Genomic DNA, 24,665 nt, shown 5'->3' with positions numbered 1-24,665 from the left:
GTTGGAGTGGAAACCTGCAGCCACACCGGCCCTCTGCGGATAAGATTGGGCACCTCTGCAATAGAACATGAGAGGGAGCTTGGCCGTGATGCTGTTTGGCTGATATCAGTCAGAATATCAGCATTAAGACGTATTATTCAGTTACTGCTGTAGATTATTTGGTAACTACTATGAAACTAATCTGTAAATTCTCTGACCGTAAGGAATTGAAGAGTGGACTCCCTAGAGTTTGAAAGGTTAAATTCATCTAACAGCTGAGGTCATTAATTGTTAGAGAGCGTGTTCAGTGTGCTGCTCTCATTGCGTTCTTATGATAATCTGTGTTAAAGCCAGGGCCATGTTTGTAGGCCTGTGTATGCTGTGGCTGAGTGTGTGGCTGGACTGCTAGTGATGTCCTAATCTGGGAAAGAGTCTCTAATCCAGAGCAAAGCCCTTCAGCAGATTAAATGCGTTTCCCTTTGCCAGCTCTGTGTGGGAATGTGCCGTTTAAAGAGCAGGAAGTAACGCGCAGGCTGGAGGATGTGCGAGGAACCCAGGAGAAGTGCGAATTCCAATTCAGAAAGAAAATAGGGGGCCCAGGAAACAAGGGGCGGTTTCCATAGCAACAGGCGTTCACCAGGCATGCGCGTGTGTGCAAGTCTGCATGTCTGCTGCTTCTTTCTCTTTTTGTCTCCCTTTCTCGCTCACGCTCACTTGCCCCTCTTTGCCCCTCATATGTACAGTTGTAATCTCAAAGTGAACGGGTTTCCTCTTTGTTTCCAGAAGGATTAAAAATGGGCAGTTTTTGCCTTTTAGTGAATTAAACTAGCAGCATGGCTCCTGCTCCCCTCCTCAGCCTGGTCCTGTATGCATACAAAGCCTCTGCGCAGGTGCACAAACTGCACCGAAAAACAGCTGCACTGGCACATTCTGCCCTGCTGCAAAGCGTGAGAAGCAAAAAATATAACAATGCATAGCTGCTGCTAAAATGCATTATGCCAGAAGACTGTGTGCTTTGTGCTTTTATGCTTTCCTCTAAAATAGTAACTACATCAGGGTATCACTCTTCAGAAAGAACGAGGGGGGTGGGGTGGGGGTGGAGTGACGAAGCAAAAAAGAAAACACTGAGCGTCCGGCACACGGCGTCCTCCATCTTTGTGCGACAGGAACAGCCTGTGAGGAGCGGACCCTGGAGAAAGGGCGGAGGCGACAGAAGAGAGAAAGTGAAATTACAGAGATGAGAAGGTGAAAGAGTGGTGAGAAGGGAGGTACAGACTGAAGAGCTGCATTTCTTTCTGACACTCCTAGATCCTCTTCAGTGTCAGAACTCTCCATGTGTGAGGTGTACAAAGCTTCATCTCTGTCAAACGGCTCGACTGGAATACTTCGTCCTTGCTGGCCGGCTATAGTGGATGGTTACTTCTTGTGGCCCTATGACCTCTAGCTGAACCGATTATGTATATATTAATTAGTCATATAACAATACACTTATTTTCAGGTTAGATCCCATTTTGTAATTCATTTCGTTTTGCAATGTTTTGTATATCAAAAATATCTTAAATCTGGATCTGGAATTGTTCACTATACAGATTGATTTGCCTCAGAGAAATGAAACCCCTACAATTTAAGTGACTTCATAAGTGCCACCCACTCTTTGCCCATTTCAGTCTAATAAGGGCACCCAGACACCTAAATTTCATCAGTGACAGGGGATTTTTATGTAAGACGTTGAAAAATAGACCCCTGGATAAGGGGGAGATATCAGTCCTGCACTGAAATTGCTAAACTCTTAATACACAGTGGCCATAAAATGGCTTTGGACATTTGACTCATACTTAAAAAGGTATTAATTTCATTGTGTTAAGCACTGTTTGAACAGGATTAGTTGTAAATGGGGATGTGAGGTAATGCAGTTCTTACTGATGTTTCTCGGTGATTTTAGTCCCTCTGAATGAGCCCTGTTAGTCATCATATTCCATGGAAAATTAGTTTAAGTATGGAGGCACCCGAAGAAGCATTTACTTCTGTTCTCTGCCTCTCAAATCGAGGTGGTATGTACTGCCCTACCTCACGTGTACAACGCAGAACACTAAAACGTAAAAACTGCAGTCTGTCTGAGATTTCTTATCCTGTGTGAATGAGTCATAAACATAAACATCCTGTGGTGAATTGCCATTACCCCATGGAAAACTAGTCCAAATAATGCTCTAGAAAACAAAATGTTAAACCATTTGGCATTTATTGTGAACAGATTATTCTAAGACTGTTCTTTTCTTTTTTGGAGTAGTTCGGCTGGTGTGTATCATTGTACTCCTTGGAGCAGTTTCTTTGCAGACTTCTGCAGATTTGCATCCAAAATGACCTTGTACACTTAAGTTTATGATGCCATCAGTGGAAGCTCACCAACACCATTGTAAGTGAAAAAGCTCCGGACCTGGGTGTTTCCACTTCTGTGCTTTGTAGTACTCCTAGTGCAGTCTAGTTAGAATTTCTCTCCAGGCTTTCTCCACATAACGATTTGATGTTGTGATAAAGGGGTTTGTCTGAAACCCATATCTTTGCGTTAATTATTTTATTTCAAGTTTCCTTAATAACTTAATTACGTAAAGAACTGCCTAAAAGGTCCTAATACTTTCGGGGGCCACTATATGTACTTCTACCATTGCATCTGCTCTGCATTATTTTTAACCAGAATTATTTACATTTGTTGAATCATTTGAATGCCTTGATTCATCCAAGCAACCGTGCAGTAGCTCACACTAAAACCTTTAGTGATTGGCCCTTCTGTGATGTGAGTATTTTGAAGGCAAATATCATGATAGCGATTAACAAACTGCTGCTCTGCTAAGGGTCTATATGTGCGCCATCATTTCAGTTTTCCACTCTCATAACTACACAGCTTACGTATTAGTTTAATAGTAGTTATTATGTAATTATTATACATGATTCAATAATAAGTCAACAGTTTAGGGGATTAGAGGTAAAAGTGTCCAGATTCATGAATTTGAATTGGACTGGATACAAGTTACCCACACACTTTGTCTTCTCCCATTTGTTCCTTTTCTGCAAGTATTTCTGCTCTTATTTGAATGTTTTTCCTCCCATATTTAGATGTGGTTAGAGACACATTGCCTCTTTCCTTCACAACAATGTCTGTGGGCGAGCTTTTAGATATCTTACACTAATTGAGCTTTGCTGTAATTTTGTCTGTGTGAGAGTGAGAGAGAGAGAGAGTCTGTCTGGGTGCAGTCAAACTTCAAATCTCTCTGTTTCTTTCATAGCTTTCACCAGTCTGCACGTCCAGTCCTCGTTTGGAGTGAAAAATCTCCCCTCATTACAGCTCCTCTGAGTGCTCGAGTCACACATGCAAGCATAAAAATTGAAGGTCTTGAAATAAATCTTCCATGATAGTTTTGACTGTTAAGCCTGCTTTTGTCGTGACTGCATAGAGAGAGATAGTGGACCAGGTCCTAAGTAGGTCTGGGTGATAAAACAGTAATGCTAAAATCTTTTACTATGCATGCTTGAGGTGTTTTCTGATAACATAGTTGTTCTGTTTCTCAGTTTGGTGTTTGCAGCAACACCGGAGTTAAGATTTAGAAAACTAGGTGGCAGTGCATGCTTTTTGTTCTCTAGACAGGGAGGAAGAGCAAGTCTAGCCATTTACTCACAACAGCACAGACCAGCAGGGCAGGAGGCAACTAGCAAGCTATTTGACAAAAGAAGTAAAACTTCTTTCTTCTAAGACCAACTCAGTTTTACTGATACTCATCTTGATAATAAATATTACTTCATATTACACCTTGTTTTCAAGCACTTTCCAGTGTTCAAGCTAAAGCTCAGTAGAGATGGCCTGAGACCACATTTTCTTTTCCAGTATCAATGTTGAAACTTTGAGTATTGACTACTAAGCTCTACAATATTTTTCATTAAATACCTGATGTTGACATCCTTGCCATCTCTCTTTTTCAGATGTGAATTATCAGTTATTATGAATAACTGTTCAAATATAATGATTTGGAAAATATACAGATTTCACTCAGCGCTTTTATTATTATTATTATTATTATTATTATCTTTTTTTTTTTATCAAAAATGGCAAACACAGCAAAACTTGCCCAGTCATTGTCCAAGTCAGAGCCTGGACAGAGATGAGGGAAGATGGATGTGTGGGAGGGAGTGAAGGAGGATGGAAAAAGAGTGATGGATTGGTTATTGGATGGAGTGATGGCCTGAAGATCCATTCTGGACCTCTGAGAGGCTGGCATTAAATCTCATGCTCTCTCTCTCTCGCTCTCACGTGAGTTCTCTCGCTTGCTCTCTCTGTCTTGCAATCCCTAGCTCTATAATTTATTGCTCCTGTCTGGAACATCTAGTCAAAAGAATCTTCCAGAATACCAAATGAGAGTTGCGGCTGTAAAGAGGGTTTTTAGGTTTGCAGGTGTTTTAGGATCCGTTTCTCTGCCCTCTTGACTTTCTCCTTCATAATTCTCCCACTGATATGCGCAAATGCAGTATGTTAAATGGAGACAGGATGGGCAATATGGTGTGTGACTGTTACCACAGTAAATTATGCCACAGTATGTTTGAGTGGATATCTAGACCAGTTATAGAGAGCTTGTAAGCAACAGCAACTGTATAGTTAATCAGTTGAACATGAGAGGGAGTGTTATTGCAGATAACGTCATGGATGTGATCGGTACAAGGTTAGAGCGGCAGATGAGTCACATCATTTACAACCATAATGTTATTTGTAATAGCACACAACCTCGAGAGCTCTGTTGCTTTTATACCACAGCTCTGCAAAGTAAAGAAAAACATAAAGTAAAGAAATCCTGAACATGTCAGTTGTTCTTTAATATTGGCAGTTTCTTCTGCCACAAAACTACTATCCTTTTCCATTACGTATAGAGCTATAAAGCTATAAAAATTCAGCTTCACTCAGCATTTTCAGTATTTACCTGATTAACCTGAACGTTTTGTTTCAGCAAGTGTGTAAAATTTCTTATAGCCTATCTTGTTTGCTGAATTGCATTTTGCTGATTTCTTCTTAGTTGATCCGCTGACCGAAAAGCTGACCTAGGGACAGAACGCTTCTCAGCCAGTCAGGTTGTGTTGTCCAAAAAACGGCATATACTTGTTACTATGCAGTTAATATAGTTGTATAATAACTGTGTAATCTGCATAATAACAAGTAGCTGACTTGCTGTCAGTGCAATATGCCATTTGTTTTAATATATATATTTTTTTTGCCCAATGAAGGTGTTGTAAAGTTAAAATCAGACAGCTGAGATTAGAACGATGGGAAAAACAACACCTCAAACTTAAACTAGATCTTACTATCCTAGAAGCGTTCTGCCATGGCAGGCGTGAAAAATGTTCATGGACCATTTGTATCTTACCTTTGAAGTAGACATTTATTTTGATATTTTGACAGCCCATTCTAGCTTTTGTAAAAGTAGACCACAGACTTGGCTTGGGTAGAAACCAACATAGTCTATCAGGGCAGAGTTTCACTTTTACAGAACCCATAGGTACATTTTTTGACCACAGCTGGAACTTCAAAATCAAATACTGGCACGCTGATAACAAACTGAAGGCTTGAGGCAACAACAGATAGAAACAGTTGCTAGGCAGTGATTAAAAGCCTGATGAAATAAGGCAGAGCATGGTGGAAAGCATAATACTTTGATTATTCATAATACAATGACAGCACTCACCAAAAACAAATCAGAATTGATTATCTTAAGAAAATGCAGCTTGATTAAATATTTTGTGCCCATTTGATGGGTAAGGCCTGTGATCAAACTTGACTAGGCCCAGGTATACCCAGACCTACCTGTGGTTACAACCCTTCTTTGATATTTTTGCTGTATCGCCCACAGTTATGTGCACACCGCAGTCATCTCCTTAATCATTACCAAGAAATGGGTGTCACATAACCAGCAATAACACCTTTCCCCACATCTAGTAATCATACAGTTCTGGACTCATTTTGGTGTTTGGAGTTTGTTGCAGCCGAAGGTCTTCTGGTCTTCACAGAGTATAATGTCAAATACTGAGGCTCTGGTTTTTGTGGCATCCTGAGATGCACATTGAACTGCACGTTTGAGGTAATTGGTCCTGATTCATGGCCTCTGGCTTTAAAGTACTCGCTTGCCATTAAACACAATTTGGTGTAGCAGCCTGACCTGCCTTTGTCTGTTCATTACAGATAAGCTTGTTGCAAGATGAGAGTTTTCGTAATAGAGCTTTTCACCTTCTATCGTTCACCTTTTGAAGTCTCCTCAGCAAGTGCTCTCTTGGTATAAACATGCAGGCTTGTCTCCAGTTCCCATGCAGAGTCATGTCTAATATAGATGCCGTTTAATGGCTTAATATGGTCTTACTTTCTACCTCAAGTTTTAATGAGAAAAAATGGTGATCGAAAGCGAGCTGCTCGGACAGACGCTTTCACGATGATCCATTTGCTAATCAAGCTCTTGCTTGGAAGCCTTTGAGATTCTGCCATCTCTTGCACTGTGGCTTCGTGCCAAGTGTAAATGAAAAGACTGGAATTCCATTCATCAACTTAATGGAGCTTTTGGAAAGAGGGTGGTTGTTTATCAGTAAGAGAAAAAAGTGAGAAAAGGAGTGAGCATGACTTAAAGTTCAAAAGCTGAAGTTCGTATGAAAAGAGAAGGAGAGATCACGTCCATTAAAAGGCTTTAAAAGAAGCTCCTCACCAGAGAGTCTGAACATTGGTGGTGTCTCCGTGCCATTTGTCAGCTCTCCTGACTGACCCAGACTAACGGATGCAATTTAATGCTTCAGTGAATGAACTGCTATGGATTATGGAAGGCATTAGCGCAACCTGAGAGAGTGGAACCTGGGTAATTTAGCAGTTCTGCTTATTTTGGCTTCCTCTTCTTCTTCTTTTTGACCATAGTGTGGGCTAGTGGCTGGTGTAATTGGTGTCACTCGGTTTAAAATCGTTCTTCATTCTGTCTGCCTCTTTGGAGGCTTCTTCCTTGCTCTTCTGTAACCAAACCGAGCTAATGTGGATTTGTTGTATAGAATTAGCACACGTACTGGCCTTAATGTAGTGGCTAATCACATTAGCGGCAGACACTAGCTGAGAGTGCTCATTGATGCTCTCGCACGGCACTGTAAGGAAGGTTGAGTAAAGCAGAACTGAAGGGTTGATTTTTGAGGTGTTATACATATTAGGCCTGGGAGATATTAATATAATTACCACATTTAATTTTCACAGCTTACATTCTTTTTTTAACATGAAGTGTTTTAATGAAAATTTGTAGTGAAAATTACTGAGTAACACATGCTTTGAAAACTTTTACCACTTGTTTTGAAAGCTGTGACTGCAAATGTGTGCATTCATGCCTATTTCTATCCTATAAATGATGCACACAAAGGCAACTTTTGCATGCTAATGGCACCTCTTGCTGGTGAAGCTCCAGCACTGCCACATGTGAATGAGTAATAGAGTAAGTTCCAAAGGCACATCCACATGCTTCACATTCAGCATTTCCATCATTATGACAGTTTATAGTTTCAGAATTTTACAAGTCTCCCGAATTATCAGGTCCATAAACTGTGGAAAATGCCGAGAATTTTCCTCAGTATGTTTCAGTCCAAGCAGTAGCCTAACAGCTTATTGGTGCCCCATAACAATCATTTATTTTAACAGTAAAATGCATTAAAACTTTACATGTACATTATTTAATATTATTTACCAAGCTGTTCGAAATTAAATTAGACCTCTGTAGTTTTCCATCAGCTCTCTTTCCCAAAAATGTTGGTTATAATTCTAATGACTCCCTCAATGTTTATCTTGAAAATTGATCACAGCTTGTCTCATAATGGTTTCCTCTTCTCATTCCTCTGTGCATTGACTAATTTTCCTGAACTGTCGGTCCGTCAGACTGTCACTTGGAGCTTATTCTGAAAGCGGACTCGGAGGCAGGCTTGTTGTGTCTTGGCTTTACTGGAATGCACAGATGGAATCTACATACCAAAGCCAAGCGGGAACTGCCAATCTATCTTCCCATCCCCCACCTTCTTCTCTTCTTCTCTTCTTCTTTTCTTCCTGTTCTTTGCCCATGGCAGAAAAAGGCTATGAGGATGGAAATGGAGCATGTTATGAAATAAATTGTGGTATTTGATATTCAGAGGGTAGAAAATATTGTGGAAGTATTGTAGGATAGGATATCATTGGATAGATGATATTGACAGTTTTGAGGCATTTTGACTAGGCCTGTCACCATCATGAACTTTTAGCTGACCATTAATTGCCATAGAAATGATTGTCATTAATAATTTATAAGCTTTTTTTGTTCATTGTATGCCACTATTAAATGACAAGCCTAAAGTGGCTAAATCTTACTTCCTAGCTGTCTATGCTTAGTAGCTCCCAGCTGAAGACAGACACAGCTCATAGACCATCATTACTCACCACTGCTCTTTCAGGGTGTTACAGCACCAGTCAGAAGTTTTATTTGTTTCTGCCAAAGACCTGTGACATGTCTCGATAAATGCATCTTCTGCTGTCTTTTATTTTCATGCATTTGACTCAACCCCATAAATGAAAACGCCTCAAGTTTACCTTTTGTTCATAAAGCTTATGTTAAAAACTGTGGAAAATAATAGCAGTCAGGTAAAATAAGTGTGGTCAAATGATCATAATTGTGACAGGCCTAATTATGACTGACTTTTGAAGGCTGAATAGAGGATGCTCCTGAGTAACCAAGGTTATTTGCTTCCTGCTAGTATTAAAGCATGGGAGTAAAGAGTTTTAGTTCTTTGAGTGCCACGACTTTCTGATTATGCATTCGTCCGTCATCCTGATGACTTTTTGCTTGTCTGGGACTTTAATGAATGGCTGGTAAAAGGTCTGTACTTGTCTTAATTATATACTGTTGTAGATATATCTCTGACTGGTTTGTCACTCTTATTTCATCCTTTTTTTTAATATCATGCTGACAGGTGCTGGCATTCCCTTGTCACACTGTTTGTCTGTACCGCTGACATACGTGCCAAATAGCTATCTGCTTTGGCAGCAGTCTGAGCATGGCAGCAAAAAAAATACCCTGTGAAATAGTTAGGGCTTGTGTCACACTGTTTGTGTTCACAAATAAAGATTTTGGAGGCCGTGAATGTGATCTGATATCTGTAATGTAAGCTGTTTGGCAACTTCCAGCTCTAGTTTTAAGCTTGTTCAGTTACTCGTCATACTATTATATTTATATGAACACTTGTTAACTGTTCATCCACCTGAACACCACAGTCATCCAGTAAGTAAAGCTGGCCTCTGTAGTGTCCATCTCTAGTGACCTGCCATGATGAAAGGTCAGTATTGATTTGCACTCAGCTAGTGTGGCTTCAGGGACTCTATTGATGCAGCTCGTTCCTCTGAACACAACAGGTAATGTCTGTCCGGCTGTATCAGGAGCTCTGTTGATCTACTTCTCCGAGCGCAGCAGGAAGTGTCTGGCACGTCTGGCTGCGCTGAGAGCTCCCTGTTGCCATGCCACCTCCATGCTGTCTGGACGCTGGCACTGATGGATGCTAGGAGTTCAGCTCCTGCCTTAGGGGCAGAGGGAGAGGAGAGAAGGAGACTGATTAAAGAGAAGAGAGAGCAGCTCAGATATATAAGACTTAGAGTTCAGACGATCATTGGGTTAGGGAGTATATTGTTGCTGTCTTTTATTTTTTTTTTAAAGATGACCAAATGGTTCTTTGGAATGATGCCAAAGAACAAACACACTTGGTTCCATTAAAAAAAAAAATTCAGTTGACGGTTCTTTTAAAACAAACTCAATTGAAACCAATCAGTTGAAAGGTTTTTAGGGAACCGAAAGTGGTTCTTTTATGGCATCACTCCAAAGAACCCCTTTTGGCACCTTTTACATCTAAGGGTGTATGACAACCTTGTAAGGCCTGTTTTTATTTTTAAACATAGGGGCTCTTTATATTGTCTGACCATTTTGTGATCAGTAGCAGTGGTCCAGAAATACTAAGGGGGGAAATGTTATGTTCAAGGACATAAGAATTAAGATTTAACATTCAAAAATATAGGCCTTTTTACAGAGGCAGTAGTATCAAAGTGCATCAAACCGTGCCATTAATTCCTGAGTCCATACTGTCCATACATGGAAAGTAAGCTGCAAAAACGGCCAGTTTTGAATCGATTGTTCTTGTTTTGTAAAATGAACACATTTACATATATCCCCCATTCAATCTAGAGCAGTTTAGCCCTGCCCATTCACACTGTTGTGTTTCGGCCTGGACTGCTTTTTGAAGCAGCCAGTCACAACAGAGACCATTCACATATATCAGTCTCAAAGACACAGTAACACAAAACAACCTGTTTAAAGAGAGTTTGGAAAATGGTCATGTAAAAATGAATTATGGCTGATTTTGGTACATAAACCCACTTAAATATCATAGGTGGACCTCATGGGGGGAAAAATAATAAAAAAAATACAAGGCAAATGTCAGATCTGAGTCCTTTAATGAGAGCTAGGATCACTGGTTATTTATTACAAGAATGCTGAGTCACTGTTTGTTCTCATTTGTAATGCAAGAGTGACAAGGCCTACTGAAAACTAGGCTTAGCCTACCCACTAAATCCCTAAGTCTGGAATCCTGTAATCATGTTAAAAACTAATGATATTGCAAAATCAGACTGATGTGCTTGGTCCGTGACCTTATTTGCTCTGTAGCTGAAACTTAATGAAATGACAAGATAGACTGGGACAATGACTCCAGAGCTCTAGGGATGGAGCCTAATTAGAGCTATAGCAACAGAGGTTAGGAGAGGCCCTTGGAAGGTCATCCTTGGCCCACTTTCTCCCCTCCCTTCTCTTTGCCCCCCTCTCCTGCCATCTGGATGTCTGTGTCTGTCTCTAGCCCTTACATCTGGTGGTGTTTGGGTTTGCTTGTCGTGGGTTTTCACAAAACGATTCTATAAACTCCCAATAAAAAAGCTTTAAAAAAGGGTCGACTTAAAATTCTGGCCATTTCTGCCACCAATTAATTAAAAAATTTGTGGCCAGAACTATAGAGACCTTTTGTAAAAATATAAATTGTATTTACAGTTAATAAGCATGCTTCAGTTCCAAAAAAGTGAGGCGTTGCTTTGAGAGAGGTCATTTTTACAAGGGAGTAAAAAATTAACATTAGAAGTTACAAAAAACTTTTTTACATCATTAATAAAAACATTGCTGGTTTTCACATTTGCCCAATTAAAAAAACCCTGATTTGATGCTGTTAGTTCCACTATTGACAGCTTGATTTAAAAACAATGATTTTATTAAAAGGCAACATTGATGAATGTATAAAAATGAAACTGGTCTGGTGGTTTGTTTAAAAGAGGAAAAAAATGCCAAAACATGTCCATGAACCATTAAACCATGCAAAGAACTACTTAAGCATTCACATTTTTCTTTGATTTGTTGTTGTTGTTCTTTATAGCCATTGGCTTTGCTGAAGAACCCTTGAATAAGATCCCTTTAAGGACATATATTATGAGGTTGGTGTGTTTTATGTGCATGTTAATGTCTCTTGCAGGGATTTTTTCTTTTAGACTGGCATGTTATGTTACGTATAGACACATCTGGCTGTAAAGGACAGGATGACTGAACACTGGCACTGATAGATAATGCCTCCCTATCTGTCTCTTTCCTTCTGTCTACTTCGTAAATAAAGCAAACAGTAGGGAAGCATAAACCCAAACTGGCCCAAAGACAGCAAGCCCAGTTTCAGACGTAATGATATTGCAATACATGCTTGGATGCTTTGGTGACCTCTATCTGACCGCAGCATAGCCTGCTTAGGTTTTTGCACAAGTCTCCACTGTTCATGTAAGCTGCTTTTATGGTGCCTTAATGAAATATGCAATATTGTTGAATCTTTTAGTCTGCATACAAGCTTTTGCCTTATTTGTTCCTCGTTGTTTGTGTGCATCTTTGCTCCCAGAACACCCTGTGCCTGGCAAGTGCATCATTACTTCTGCATATTACTATTAAACCACCTGCTGGTGTCCTGTCAGACCTTTGACCTTCTAGGCTGGCACACCTAACCGTGAGGTGGATCTGGATCAGGCAAATATTCCAGTCAGCTCTCCCCAGTGAGTCCTGATTGATGTTTTGTGTTTATGTCTGACAGTCACATCTGGTCATTAAATTACATCATCCAGTGCCAGAGAATAGTAGATATGTAGAGACACTACACCAGACTAGTTTCAGAGTTTGGCTATTTATACTCTGCATAGAGTTTCTCAAACTTGCTCTCGTCCTCATTTATGTAAGGTAATAGTAAAATGTGAATAAACATCTAACTTCAGTACAATTTACTCATGAATATATTTTCAAATTGTACAGTTCTTGACCATCTTATGTTTTTGCATTAAAATATTTTGTCAGATTTGTAGTATTTGGCATTATTTAGATTTGGCAGTATCATTCACCCAAAGCTCATAGCCTTTTTCAAACAGGACTCTGTCATTTTGCCAGTTTGGGTTCTGTTCAGTGCAAATGTCATGACATTTTACCAGAAGTGCTTTTTCCAGTTAGCATGAACGGTTGCAGAATTGAGCATGGGTACTTGAATTTTCTTACAAGTTCCTTTTGTACTTTTCTGAGAGACATCTGGGCAGCTCTCCAACAGCTGAGCTCACTGACTACACTGTAGTCCAGAATAAAATAGTGATGGCAATCAGTGCCTTACTGTAATCGGTATGGAAAGAAATTGTTTGTTTTCTTTTCCTGTTGAACCCGATGAGAGGCCAAAGAAATTATTTCAACTTTCCTGACATTGAAATTGAATGATGAAAGACAAACATATTAAATCTGATTATTATCTGACGGGGGGTTGTGCTTCTACAAGGCCAGAGCAACAGTTATAAGTGTGTGTGTGTGTGTGTGTGTGTGTGTGTGTGTGTGTGTGTGTGTGTGTGTGTTTTGGTCCACTTTGACTTTTGTCGGAAGGTTGTTTTGCAGACAGTAGACAAATGACTTATGATGCAGGCTCTGTGTTGCTGCCCACTGCAGAAAGCAATAGGGTGCCTCAGGGCTCAGTATTTGGCCCGTTCACTTTTTGTAATTCCAGATGTTTTAACAATCAAACCACTTTCAAAATGTATCTTCTTCGTAGTACATTTATATCTTTGACTTCACTGACGTGCTGTCCAGGGTGGTTTCACTGGTGATTTGAACAGAGCCCTTGTTTTGTAGGAATGTCACTTTACACTCCTGTCCCTTTCACTTCTGCACCCTTCTCCAATGCCAAGGGGAGGTCTTTCACCTCATCCTGTGATGGAGTGGACGATTGCTCAAGGTCCTTCTCGGTCAATGTTTAATCTGCTACGTGATGGCTGTGACCGCGTTGCCTTGTGATGGCAGATTACCGTCTGGCTTAAAATGTAGTCCCACAATGAACAATGCACCTCGCAGAAATGTTGTAGGAATCCATACTGGCATAGTCCAAGGTTTCTGTAGGTGCGTACATGTGCATCCACATAAAGTTACCCTGAAAAGCTTGCTTTGTACTGCTCACCAGTCAGATTTATTTTTTCCTGTTAGCCATGCGTACCCACATTACATCTGTCCCAAGTACAGGCGATTTGTAATTGACTGTTTGTTTCTAATTATAATTTCCTTTAATGCTTTGTTCCTTTAGCACTGTTGGCAGTGAGTTAGCACTAGGACATCATGTGCTTCCGTTTTTGCATGCGTGAGGAAGAAGCGTGCAAGGAAGGCTTAAATAATTCATTATAACGTGGACAGTGAGATATTTGTGACATGCTCAGATGTTCAGATATTCCATGACACGCATTTGTGTGCATACTCGTGTGGGTGTCTAAACATAAAATGACAATAGAGCATGCACTGATAATTGTTCTCAGTTTACAGAAGCTTGTCTGCTAATACAGTGTGCTACTGTGTTGCAGGGTGAGGAGGGGCCTCCCAGTCTGGAGTATATCCAGGCCAAGGACCTGTTCCCACAGAAAGAGCTGGTCAAAGAGGAGGAGGGTCTGCAGGTGAGTTCATCCTGTTCTCTTCGGTTGGATAACCCCAACCTGCACAACCACAGTTTCCCAGGATACCTGTTAATGCTTATCTGTGAGGATATTTTGCAGCAACTCTTCTGGTTCGTCTGCTGTGAATGGCTTCTTAAGCGTGGTGTTGACCAAGGTGGCTTGTCACATTCTTGGTAGAAATAGGTTGAGACACATTGTGTCCATGTCAGAACCCAGAACCCGCACGTACAGGGACTTTGTAGCTCTGTATGGGTTGTGTGTGTGTGTGTGTGTGTGTGTGTGTGTGTGTGTGTGTGTGTGTGTGTGTGTGTGTATCATGATAGCTATTAACAAGTGCTCTTTTGTGGAGCTGTAGTGGACAAAAAGAAAGACAAATGGAACAATAAAAAGAATTTGAGTATAAAAGAAAAGCAACAAGATTTGTGGGAATCAAGCAGAATCATTTCGCATAGGTTAGGTTGTGTTCAGTTATGAGAAATCTCAGTAAAACTTTACTGTAGGGTGCTGTTTATAAGGCTACATGACACCTACCTTGTCACACATGACATGTACCTTGTCATGACAACTGACATAACCCTTACATAAATGTTTATAAATGCTAATTTCAATAGGCGCCATCTGTCATAAAGACTACTTTAGCAAACTGTGATCAAACCTGTCAAATGTAACCTTTATAGCGTATGACGCCTATTGGAATAAGCATTTATAAACGACCTGCCTCTAGGCAATCTTTAGACAGTTTTCTATCAGCTGTCAGCCCACACTAGCGACGGCTTATACAGCTCAGCCAATTACATGGACTGGATTAGGTAGCCAGACAGAGAGAGCAAGAGATGGAGTTTTTGGAGAGTGGAGGTGAAACAATGCAGTAGAGGGTAAAAAAAGAGAAAGTTGTGTCAGAAGGGGTGTTGGAAATAGACCAGGTCAGGTCCTCACCAAGAGTGATTAAAACAGCAAGAAAGAAAGACAGACTGATCATTAGGAAGAGAAGTGTGAGCCTAGCTTTGGACTTGGTCCAAGCAGTGATCTCATGGCTTAGCAAGGGAACTGCAGGGCTTTGCATTCCAGAGCAGCTCTATGGAGCACGCAGAGCACTCTCAGCTCACAGCTCCTGACACGGCCTGACTGGGCAGCAACACAGCGTTAAATGACTTCTACTGGTGACTGATCCTCAGGAGGTTTTCAGTAACAGAATAAGTACATATATACAGTCCTCGGCAGAAGCTTGGGCAACTGGTCAGATTACATGTTTTGTTGATTTTCTAAATAAGTTTACACCCCTTACAGAGAATACACTTCTGCACTATTTTAATGCACAAACATTGTTTATTTCCTGAATTTAACATACTAAGGAAAAATAAAACACAAATGTGGCTGTGCAGAAGTTTTGGCACATTTTATATTTTCTGTTCTATTTGTTTTCTAATATTATATGGTCAAATACATAGAAAAATGCAGCATAAAAATGCACCATACATGACGGTACAAATTGTACATTTTCTTCCTTGGCCAAGGAATAATTTGCACATAGTTGGGTAGAGTTGTACAAGAATAGTATTAATAGATCCCTAAAACATGAAATATAGTCTAGTTTGGCAAGTCTGTGAGAAAGCCTAAAGAGTTATGGTTTTGTCTGCAAATTTCTTGAATATGGAGCTCTTGCTGGTTTCCTCATCCATAATACAACAGATGAACGGGCATGTCTGAGTCATGTTTTTTACTGTGCCCTATTTAGTGGTTCAATGTCATATTTTAATAAAACCCTAAAATCATGTTTGTGTGCGCAGAAAATGTCATCGTTTTAACCAAGCAAGAGGCATTTTAGTTTGTTTGATGGTCATGGTAATGAAACACTGCTTCTCAACATCCCTTGACGTTGCCAGTAAGGATGGTCGATATGGCAAACCTGTCATCATGTAGGGGTGGGCGATACAGCAAATATATGAACGATGTGTCTCAATGTTTATTTTTGTACATCTGTTAAGTTGGAATAGACGAAGAAGAACCAGTGGTGCCACGTTTAAAAATAATTTTATATACAAAAGCATTTCACATATAGCACTGCAAACTAAGTCAAATTTAAGAGGCCTAATTATGCTCCAGAAGTTCCAGAAGTAGTGATGTTCACAATGTGACATGTTGTGTTGTACTTTATCACAGTAACTCTAAATATGGTTATATTGCCCAGCCCTAACATAAAGATACTTAGATATTCACACAACACACATTTATCACAGTGTTCATTTTTCTTAGGTTTTCAAACAAGCTGAAATAGACAAGCTGAAATAGACACATGCTACGTAGCGGCGCATTTTTAAAAGGCTGGGGAAAAGAATAAAGGGAAAATCAAGCAATTGGTAAAAAATTTAAATAAAAGAGGATAATGGCATAATAGGCTACCACCCAGTCAGCTACTTGTTAATGTGCATTTTAGGCAATTATTATACTCTAGTTGTTTACATCCATCCATCCATCCATCATCTAAACCGCTTATCCTTCTGGGTCGCGGTGGGGTGCTGGAGCCTATCCCAGCTGTCATTGGGCGGAAGGCAGGATACACCCTGGACAGGTCGCCAGTCCATCGCAGGGCAGACAGACAGACATACACATTCACACCTAGGGGCAATTTAGCACGTCCAATTGGCCTGACTGCATGTTTTTGGACTGTGGGAGGAAACCAGAGTACCCGGAGGAAACCCACGCAGACACGGAGAGAACATGCAAACTCCACACAGAAACGACCCTGGTCACCCGGCCGGGAATCGAACCGAGGCCCTTCTTGCTGTGAGGCGACAGCGCTACCCACTGTGCCACCATGCTGCCTAGTTGTTTACATGTTCTCTATAATTGTTGTGAATTTGTCTTTATTTTATGATGCATCCTGTTGTTCAGTGCTCTTGTAGTGCCCATTATAGTGGTAATCTACTCAGGAAAGCATTTCCTGACGTAAGTTATTCCATCATTTTGATTTTAGTCAGTAGCATTTCAAAGAAAGTGACGTGTTCTCACTCTCTGAGTGCATCAGTAGCATTTTAGGCCATAGATTAGCTTGGCCTCCTACTGCACCACACTTTTAAAGAGCTGGCTTTGTAAGCGATAGCATTCTGGTTTGTCTTTTCCTTGTCCCTGATCAGTTTCCCTAGATAAGAAGTTCCTTTTTTAAATCCGGGGTCTGTGTTATTCTGTCATCAGCAGCGCTGGCTGTTTTTCCTCCTTCTGTTATTGCAGGTTTATTTGAATGATGGTGCCATGGTGTCCGGAGTAGATAAGCATAATAGCAGGCTTCATGTTGGTATTATAAGGAAGAGTTAGTGATGGCCTTTGTTGAGGGCTGGATGCATTTTTCATTCGTTAGTTGAGAAAGGAGATCAGTACCACACTGAGTAGGGAATTTCTGTGTTATTGAAGTAAAGAAATGCTTTTTGAAGTTCACCAAATGACAGTCTCTCTGTCAGTCTGTCAGCAGCCTGCTGCAGCAGGAACTCTTTGACTGTCTATTCGTCTGGCTCTCCCTGCTTGGTTTTACCCAGCAGTCACTATCTGTCCATGGGGCTTACTGTCTACTCTAGCTGTCTAATTAGAACTAAGTTTCTGTCTGTCTGTCTGTCTGTCTGTCTACCTTTGTTGCTTGCTGTGCGTAGGAGCCATTGAGGTTCTCTGTATTTTCCTGACAGTAGGAGCTGTTGCCTCTCTGAGGTTTGTCATGATACCAGAATTTAGACATTGATACTGATATGAAGTGGAGTGTCACCAAAACGATGATGTTAAGTCATCGTCTGAACACCCTGTGTTTCTTAGATTCAACACAGGGAAATATTCCAGTTGTTATAGCTTAATTGGTATTGAATGTAGCATATAGGCTAGTCACAGTTATCAAATACTCACAATTATTTGAGCTGTCTACAGTTATTTTCCACACAATCTTATGTGTACATCCCAACAAATAGTACATGAATTGGGTGCGTTTTCAACCTTTAGGTTGAGGCAAATTCATTCAAATGACAGAAAGCAGAAAATGCGTTTATCGAGACATGATCTTACAAAAACAACAAAAGTTCTAACTTCTAACTGGTGCTGTAACGTGTAGAAGACGGTGGTGAGTGATAATGTTTGTTTATTTGACCTGTTGTCACTTGGGAGCTCCCAAGTATCGAGAGCTAGGAAGCACTGTGGCTGCTTTAGGCTTGTTTACATAGTGTTTACACACAATGAACAAAGGCAGTTCAATTTTTAATCACAGTTATTTAAAGCGTAATTAGCAAACACACATGCACTGTGGTTTATACATGATGCTTATTATCTTAGTCAAATTAGCATGCAGAATTAGATTTGTCTGTAGATAAAACTTCAATGCTGCCCATTTAAATAATCGAACATGTCCACACTAAGAGTATCGAATTGTTTACCATGATGTAGTTTTGAAAAAGCGTCTTGCTTTCTGTTGCCATGCCTGCAGCTCTGTAGACTGCAGACAGTACTAGCTGTCTCCAGAATCTCACCTGATCCCTTGGTAGCTTTTGGGGCTTTCATGGCTGCTCAGGCGTCCTCTATTTAGACTCCAGCTCCATGAAAAATGAATGTGCTTTTTTCCGCAGATCAGTGTTACCACCAGGGTCACCAAAACAGCGGCACAAATGAGACGGCAGCTGCTCTTAGAGGACAACACAGGAGACATTAACGTCATCTCTCTTTTCCTGTTTGGTTTTATGAGGCGTAAATCTTTGTCAGTATCCTCCTTGTACCTTTATTCTTATGCAGGGCATTTTTACCCAATGAAATGGGGTGGAACGAGATTGTGCCAATCTTTGTTTTAGAGCTCATCCTTGTCCTTTTACAGTAGATTTCGACGTGCACCATTAACAATGTGGAATGGGCCATAAATATCTCTCAAACACATCTCTGAGCATAAATCTCCTCAGTACAAGGGTGTTCTGCTGTCCCACTCAAAGGCCACAGTAATTACTCATTGAAGGCATTCTCAGGTAAAACATTGTCATGATAACAGAATATTGACTCCAGCACTGATACCTCAAGTGCTCAATCCCAAAAAATAATACACTGACATTTAGAACACAGACAAAAACGTTCTTATAGCTTATATAACAACTAGGGATGCATCTGTACCATTCTTTTCAGACAGAGTTCAAGTACAATTTTGCTAGTACTCGCTGATGAGTAACATACTTGAAAATTATCAGTTGTTAGTATAAATGAGTTAACAGTAAAATCACTCAAATTTAGCTGATTTTAAATGTGCCTTAGCTAGCTGTGCTATGTTACTTACCTTGAATCGAGTAGCGTTACAGTGGTGAAGAGTGGGCTTTATCAGAACAGCACTTCTGTACAGCTGTAAGTAACATACGATTCGTAGTTTTGCTTCTCATCTCTTTCAGCAACAGTTTCTGTAGCACAGTGACAGCAGGAATCACATCCAAGGAGCTCACGTGTGGAGTTTTACATCTTGGAGTATTTTCTTTGGCTGGTTTAGCTGTAGTTGCGTATCCTCTAAAGTCAGACATACACTGTGTGATCTTAGAAATCTTGTTCTTGGTGACTCACACTGTACGTTGGAACAGACCATTGTGTACAAAGCCTATGGTTTATCTTCTCACACTGTACAAAAGCGCTCGGTCTGACAGCCATGCTTCGTGAAACGCAGCCGTTACGGACAGCTCTGTCTATGAACAGTTAGCAGTAAAGCTGTTTCATTCAAAATAAAATGCTGCACACAGATTACTGAACAGAAACTCTGAGAAACTGAGCAGTGCTGCAGATATTGTGCACTGAAGCTAAAAGCCATGCTGGTGCTGTCCTACCGTGATATACATGGAAGGACAAAATGGTCACTCTACAGCCTGTTTTACAAAAAAAATCACTGCATTAACGTTGAAATTGAAAGTGTGTAATTTGGCACATTGAATTTTTTACCATATAGGTTAAAAATATTGAGAAAGCACTGAACACGTGGATATGGCTCATCATCCCCCTCCAGCATGGCTGGCATGTTGCATGTGTGTCTGTGCTGCTGTATGAAAGCTGTCAGTCTTGTTATCTCGCATGGACAGAGACGTACAGGTACACATGGACAGACAGTCCTCTTAGACTGTGACTCTTCACCAGACCCATGAATGAAGCATACTCCAGTACCTCAGTAACAGGCAGAAAATTGCCTGTCTGGCTTCATGGAGGGTGTGCAGTGTGAGATTTGAAGGCTCATCAGCTCTTTTACTCATTTATGAAGTACTTTGCCACATTGCTCTGAGGCAATTGCCTCTCCTCTCATTTTATATCCCTTGTTTTTTTCTGATTTTCTTTATCCCTTTCTCTCTCATACAGACATTTGCACACACATACACATGCATGCAACAGAACTTGTAATTCAGTTTGCGGCTTTTGGGCACGACAAGGAACTTTTGATGATTTTTAGGTTTGTTTTGTAATTTTCTCATTTATTCAAAAGCTATAACCTGCAGGATGCATATTCAGTTTCAAAAAGTGTCCCAGTTTTAAATTAATCCGTACGAACTTATATAACCATCGAAGCTTGACCTATATGGAATGTTTGTTGCCATTATAGAGCTTATAATTGCTGATAACTGCTTAGAAAGGCCAGTATATTTATATATAGATATATATAAATGCAAAACTGCAATCAGCCACCCGTGGCTGGAAGTCCAAGAGAGCGTTATTGACCTCTCTCTCTCTCTCTCTCTCTCTCTCTGGGTGGCTAGGATGCCCCCACCAGCACCCATGCTAGCCAACGTGGACGTCTTTTGGCTGATGTAAGAGAACTGGGGGTTAGTGTTCTTTCAAGCATGTCTAAGGTTGTTGCATTAGCAGAAGTTCGGAAAGCTGTAGTGACACTTCTTGCTTATTAGAGGAAGCACATGCCAGCCTTCACCCTCACAGCTTGTTAGCATTGTGTGATATGGGCAGATCTCACTAGCAGGTGGAGTTGGATGAGACTAAAATGGGAGGAAAATTGAGGTATAAAAGAAATACTAAGGAAAACTATAGCTAAACAGTACTTTACTGCTTGATATAAAAGTAGTTTGAATTAAAAGTTCACTACATAGTTAAAACATGGATTTTGCTTCATATGTGCTACATGTAAGTTAACACTTGCTCATGGTATTGACATCATAAGACTGGCAACCTCACCAAAGAACTGCACACAGACCAGAAAGCTTAAATTGTGGTAGTCAGGTGGCTTTGGCCACAGTAGGCTACAGTGTTAGTAGCTGCTGTAAAATGATAGTGTTGATTTTAGTCTTACTTTCATGTAACTTAGTAACATCAATTAGTACGTTTTTCAAACTTCTTAATGGCCTAAGCTTGTGGTCACACAGATGCAAGTAGAATTTGGCAGGGAAAAAAGACAGTTATTTGAATAGTAAAAGGGAAATTAGAATGCAATAAGGTGAATTTTAACCCTGCAAAATTGCAAACCTTGGAGGCGTGAAGCTATAGAAAATGTGAGGGCAAGCTGTGGTGTCTTAAAAAAACTCTGTGCAGCTCCCCAGTCAACACATTGCTTGTCATTCACGGTTGCATAAAAATAAACTGCTTAAATAGTTAACTAGTTTTACATATATAATTTTTTTTTGTTGTTTTTTTTTGTTTTTAAATAGTTGATATCTTGTGAGTTGTTTTAAAGAACAAGTTTTGATTCCAGATTTTGTCTGTTTTTCTCCAGCCGTTACATGGATTTGTTAAATTACGTCAGCAGCACGCTTGATTTAACTTAATGGAAATATTGATTTGCCAAACCAGGTTTTGGATGATGACTACAAATAATACTGCACTGCCAAAAGGAGAGGTGTTTGTTTGGAAGTGGTCATATAAACAAATTGACATAAATAAAATCACTTCTTATTGTATTAAACTTGTTCAATGATAAACAGATGTGGAATGGATACAGGCCCGTCTTTACATCATTATTTCCTTTTTTCCTTTTTTTTTTTGCGTTTTTGAAGAAGAGTCAGTCACGACTGTGGTCAAACTTAATCAGTCTCCCCCCTCTTTCAATTTTTTAAATCTGGGAAGGCTGCAGGCACAAAGTTATTGGGGACGTGACTGCTGCTGTGCGTGACTCATACTGAGAGAGAAAGAGAGAGACAGTCAGGTACTTTCTTCCAGCCTACATCCCAGTGTCCTGCAACCCACTCTGTCTGATCTGTCCATTCACAAGTGTCTTAGAGCAGGACTGGTGGTGTTTTAACTGAATGAGCAAAGAAGCAGAGCCTTCCTCATATAGGGAATGAGATTTTCAGCACCTAATCCAAAAAGTTGAAGTATACAGTGTTATGGAGACAAACTTAAAACTTCCAACACCAAAGCCTTATCCCAGCTGTGAAGTTTAGCCCAACTGTGGCCCAATATAAAATTTTAGGGGCTAAAATTCCAGTAACTAATAATATTGACTGGTATAATTTTATATTTATATTTAGATTTTATATTCCATTATTTAAACAGTGTATACTGACTGATATGATTCAGGTGTGAAATCGAATCTGTTAAATGGCTGTCTGTTCTGAATGGTCTGAACATTAGAAACTTAAAGAAAATATCAATATTGTATCACTGAGGGTGAGACTGCTTTGGTTTAGTTTTGGTTTCTGTTAACTAGCTCTTATTTTTCTACTTTTTCATTTCTCTTTGTGGAGATTTTTTTTTTGTTTTTTAATGCTAAAGGTTATGTTCAGACATATTTTACATGTCTGTTATTTTTGCCATGATGGTGTTTTAGGGTGCAGTTTACTAGCCTGTGTTGCTGTCGTGTAGCTAACTCTAGGATGGCAATAATGAATGATATTATTGGCAAACTCTGAAGCATGGTGGAGGAAGTATAGTGGTGTGGAGCTGCTTTGCTGCCTCAGGTCCTGGAGGGAACTTAAAATAATTGAGTGAATTATAATTCAGTGAATTGTTGCTTAAAATAATAATTAAATAATAAGAATTACATTCAGTTATTTTAAAAATTAAAATAATAGTGTCAATAATTAAGTAAATAACTTAAATAATGAATGTAACTCAAAGTAGTTCAGTGAGTTTCAAGCTGTTCCAGGAAATTCCACAGCAGAATGTTTCAGCATTTTTCTGTGAGCCAAAAACTGAAGAGGTTGAGTCATGCATCATGACAATAATCCAGAATATAGCTGTAAATTAAGAACTGAGCGGCTCAAAGAGAAGGAATTCTGTATTTTAGGATGGCCAAGTTGGAGTGACCTCAAACTCATTAACATGCTTTGGCCTGTAACACCATTCTTTAATGTAAAATTACTCTCCTTTTTCAGTTTGTAGTAGCATTAATTCATAAAGCAAGTCAAAGCAAGACATCCTGAAAAGACATGAACTGAAACAGTTTATTTATTACGATGGCCTAGTTGAAGATTAGTTCACATTTTTGGAGCCAATCACACCCTTCTGCTTCCTTGATCTCCACTACTGAATGGCCATTGTGTCAGTCCTTGGTCTTCTATACCTGGTTATTGTATCATTCAAAGCTCTTTGTTTTATTTGTAGTTTAGTGGAGTTTTGTTGGCTCAGGGTTGGTAAATGTTCTTTGAATTTATTTTCTATGGACATCCTGTAATGTAGCTATCTGAGCACCATCTGTGTGCATTTGTGTGTCTGATTTCAGAGGCAAACTGACCTTATCGGCTTGATGAATGTGTCTGCCGAGGGTTTATGAGGATTAGTCATCGCTTGCCCCTCTCAAATATTGAGGTCTTGCTCACCCTGTGGCACTTTTGCAGCTTTGTCCATCCCTCTGTCTGCTGGGTCCACACACACAGACACTCACACAGACACGCGCACACCCACCCCGCTTCCTCAGCAGGTGCTCAGAGATGAACATGGAGGAGCTGATGAATAAGAGATAGGAGGAATGGGCTGCTTTTGGCTCACTGCAACAGCACTGACTCACCAGCATAGAGGCAAGAGTCAGAAGCAGCTCTTCGTTCATGGTCACAATGGAGCTTAAGAGTGCTGAGCCATAATGTGTGTTTAACAACCGCACACAGTCTGATTAGTCTGATGCATCACGTACCGTCTATTATATAGCTCATTCAATATTACAGGCCCTTTGCAGTGGGTGGGGTTCAGGGCTGCCTGAGATAGGATTGTAAGGCCTGTTCAGAAAGTATTTGGCTTATAAGGTTGGCACATAAACTTTATATAGACTTCATTTTAACAAACATGTTTTTCACTTGAAAATGAAACGACGTTCGCTGTTTGAATTTTTACTCAATTCCCCCTCCATCACCACACACATAGTTTGCTGGTTTGTGTACAGTACTTTGGTGAGGTTGCTTGTCTTATAATGTTAGTTACATGAGCAGACATGAACTTGCATGTAGCATATATAAGCAAAATATAATTTTAACTATATTCTGGGGAAAAGTCTTTTGGATCTCATTGGTTAACCCCAGAACACGCAGAGGTTGACCACTACACATGTATCAAACGGTAACATGCTTTTTTTACTATGGGAGTCTAATTTATTTACTTATTTTAACCATTTTTCTCAGTTTTTTCCCATTTTAGTCTTGTCCAATTCACCTGCTAGTTAGGTTTCCCCCTTTCTCACAGTGCTACCAAGGTAGGGGGGTGAAAGCTAGTTCTGATGGGAGTGTTCACACCCAGC

General features: G+C 40.1%; 1 protein-coding gene across 9 annotated transcripts in view; it reads left to right on the top strand.

Moving 5' to 3' along the window:
• mtmr4 (myotubularin related protein 4) overlaps nt 1-24,665 on the top strand; it is a 96,640-nt gene that overhangs the window by 39,018 nt on the left and 32,957 nt on the right. For all 9 annotated transcript variants that reach the window (XM_036580512.1, XM_036580511.1, XM_036580510.1 and 6 more), the window contains exon 3: nt 13,928-14,017. In XM_036580512.1, the coding sequence (XP_036436405.1) occupies nt 13,928-14,017 (90 nt within the window). The remainder of the gene's footprint in view (nt 1-13,927; nt 14,018-24,665) is intronic.

This window comes from Colossoma macropomum, unplaced genomic scaffold, assembly GCF_904425465.1.
Source record: "Colossoma macropomum unplaced genomic scaffold, Colossoma_macropomum, whole genome shotgun sequence".
NCBI lineage: Eukaryota > Metazoa > Chordata > Actinopteri > Characiformes > Serrasalmidae > Colossoma > Colossoma macropomum.
The sequence above is the reverse complement of the archived record's forward strand: the minus strand, read 5'-3'. Positions and strand labels throughout refer to the sequence as shown.